The sequence below is a fragment of the Tribolium madens genome, unplaced genomic scaffold (assembly GCF_015345945.1).
Source record: "Tribolium madens isolate multiple individuals breed KSU strain unplaced genomic scaffold, Tmad_KSU_1.1 Scaffold_20;HRSCAF=117;Tcas5.2_LG4, whole genome shotgun sequence".
Classification (NCBI taxonomy): Eukaryota; Metazoa; Arthropoda; class Insecta; order Coleoptera; family Tenebrionidae; genus Tribolium; species Tribolium madens.
The window spans coordinates 1,655,254-1,657,381 of NW_025400985.1; the positions used below are offsets into that span (position 1 = coordinate 1,655,254).

Here is a 2,128-nt window from a genome sequence, read left to right on the forward strand (position 1 = left end):
TTACAAAAAATAGTAAGGATTTTCAGAAAATTTTACTAAATCTCATAAAATGCAATGCAAAGTTTTCCTAAAAGGTGTTGTAAACCAAATATTTCTAACATTTTTGAGATTACCATACTAATAATTTTTTTCTTAAATAAAATCGGTTTTTTATTTATTGTTTTAAAATTAAATGTTTTATGGCCAAAGAAGGGCTAATAAAATTTCGTTGAAGGTTTTCATAAAATCGGAGCTAAAAGTGGGTGTGATCTACGTGAAAGAAGGGCAATACACCGAAGAGGAGATTTTAGACAATAACGACAATTCGGTGCTGTTTGAAGAGTTTCTGCAGCTTTTCGGTGAGAAGGTGCGTTTGAAGGGCTTCGATAAATACAAGGGCGGTTTGGATACAGTTCACGATTTGACAGGTGCTTGTTGTTTCACTATTAACCCCCTGGCTGAGACATGATGATTTTAGGCTTATATTCGGTTTACACAAACTGGAGGAACATCGAAATCATGTTTCATGTGAGTACTTTGCTCCCTTACGAGAAGCACGACCCCCAAAAGCTGCAAAGGAAGCGACACATAGGCAACGATATCGTCTGTGTGGTGTTTCTCGAAGCTGATAACACGTCATTTTCACCGGCTTGTATCAAAAGCCACTTTCTTCACACTTTTATTTTAGGTGAGGATTCGATTTTGGTTGTTCGTTGACAAATATTAACTTTGTGAAATTGAAAAATGTTTCAGTGCGTACTTCGCCTCGAATTAAGAGGAAGCCCACTCGATATGAAGTGTCGGTCGTTACTCGTGATGAAGTGGGTGCCTACAAGCCTTATCTATGGGAGCAAAGTGTTTTCGACAAGGGGCCGATGTTCAGGGAGTGGCTTCTCACCAAAATCGTGAACGGTGAAAGGGCCAGTTACTCGGCACCGAAATTTGCAAGGATGCAAGAAAGGACAAGGTCGCAAATGCTCGAGGACATTGTGGCCAATCTACAAAACCACGCTGAGACGGGACAAATTCCCAAGCCTTACAGAAGAGGTGCGTATACAAGTTTCCCATTTGTATTTGAACAAAATTAATTTTTGTTTGATTTTTAAAAACAAAAAATAAATCTTTAGTACCGCTAATAAATATAGAACTTTGCATCTTCAAAGAGAGGCTTTTTAAGAAATCTCTATCTCAAAAATTTCATTTTCATAAAATACTCAAAATTCTTCATAAGTCCCAAAATATATCAAAAAACAGAATAACAATATTTACAACAAATGGTTCAAAACAACGTAGGAGAAAATCGGACTTCTTTCTCAAAAATTTTGTAACAATATAAAGGCCTAAAAAAACTCTTATAATTCTTAGAAATTTTTATTAAAATTATTTAGGATTGAGATAAACAAAAAAAATGTATGTTTTTTGGATCAGAAATCTACTTTAAAAGATAGCTATTTCAAAGATGCATTTTTGAAATATCCAAAAATTTTATAAAACTTACAAAAAATTATCAGGATTTTCCAAAAATTCTACTAAATCTCATAAAATGCAATGCAAAGTTTTCCTAAAAAGTGTAAGTAAAGCAAACATTGCCAACATTTTACTTGCTTGTATTTCAATTTTGGCAGTTAATTAATTAAAAAAATAAATAATGTGGATTTAACTTGAAGTTTACTCCAAATCAATGATTTTAAAATTTAAGGAAAAAATAATCAAAGTTGAAAAAAATATAATTACTTATTTGGCAAAGTATTCCAAAACAATGCCATTCAAAAATTCATGTGTTAAAATCCCTCATAAACCAGAAATCTTCAATAATATCGACAAATATCTTATTATTTCAAAGAATCTTTTATTTAATAATAAATTAAAAAGTACCAAAATCCCTGAAAAAAAGTCGGACTCTTTGTCAGAAATTGCATAAAACTGTTGCGCAAATAATTAAAAACTTTTCAAAAAATTTCTAAACTGTTTTCTGAAATCTAAAAAAATACTAAAAATTTTTTGTAAACCTGGGAAATATCAAAAAGATTTAATTAAAACCCAAAATTAAATCCTTATTTTTTTATAATTCATTAAAAATACCAACACAAAGCGGATTATTTCAAATAATTCATTTTTGGATTATGGTTTTAGATAAGAATCCCCAAAA

General features: G+C 31.1%; 1 protein-coding gene across 2 annotated transcripts in view; it reads left to right on the forward strand.

The window, feature by feature from the left end:
- LOC123004844 overlaps positions 1-2,128 on the forward strand; it is a 60,367-nt gene that overhangs the window by 43,115 nt on the left and 15,124 nt on the right. For both annotated transcript variants that reach the window (XM_044398317.1, XM_044398318.1), the window contains 3 exons: positions 215-407; positions 458-667; positions 733-1,026. In XM_044398317.1, coding sequence (XP_044254252.1) covers positions 215-407; positions 458-667; positions 733-1,026 — 697 coding nt within the window. The remainder of the gene's footprint in view (positions 1-214; positions 408-457; positions 668-732; positions 1,027-2,128) is intronic.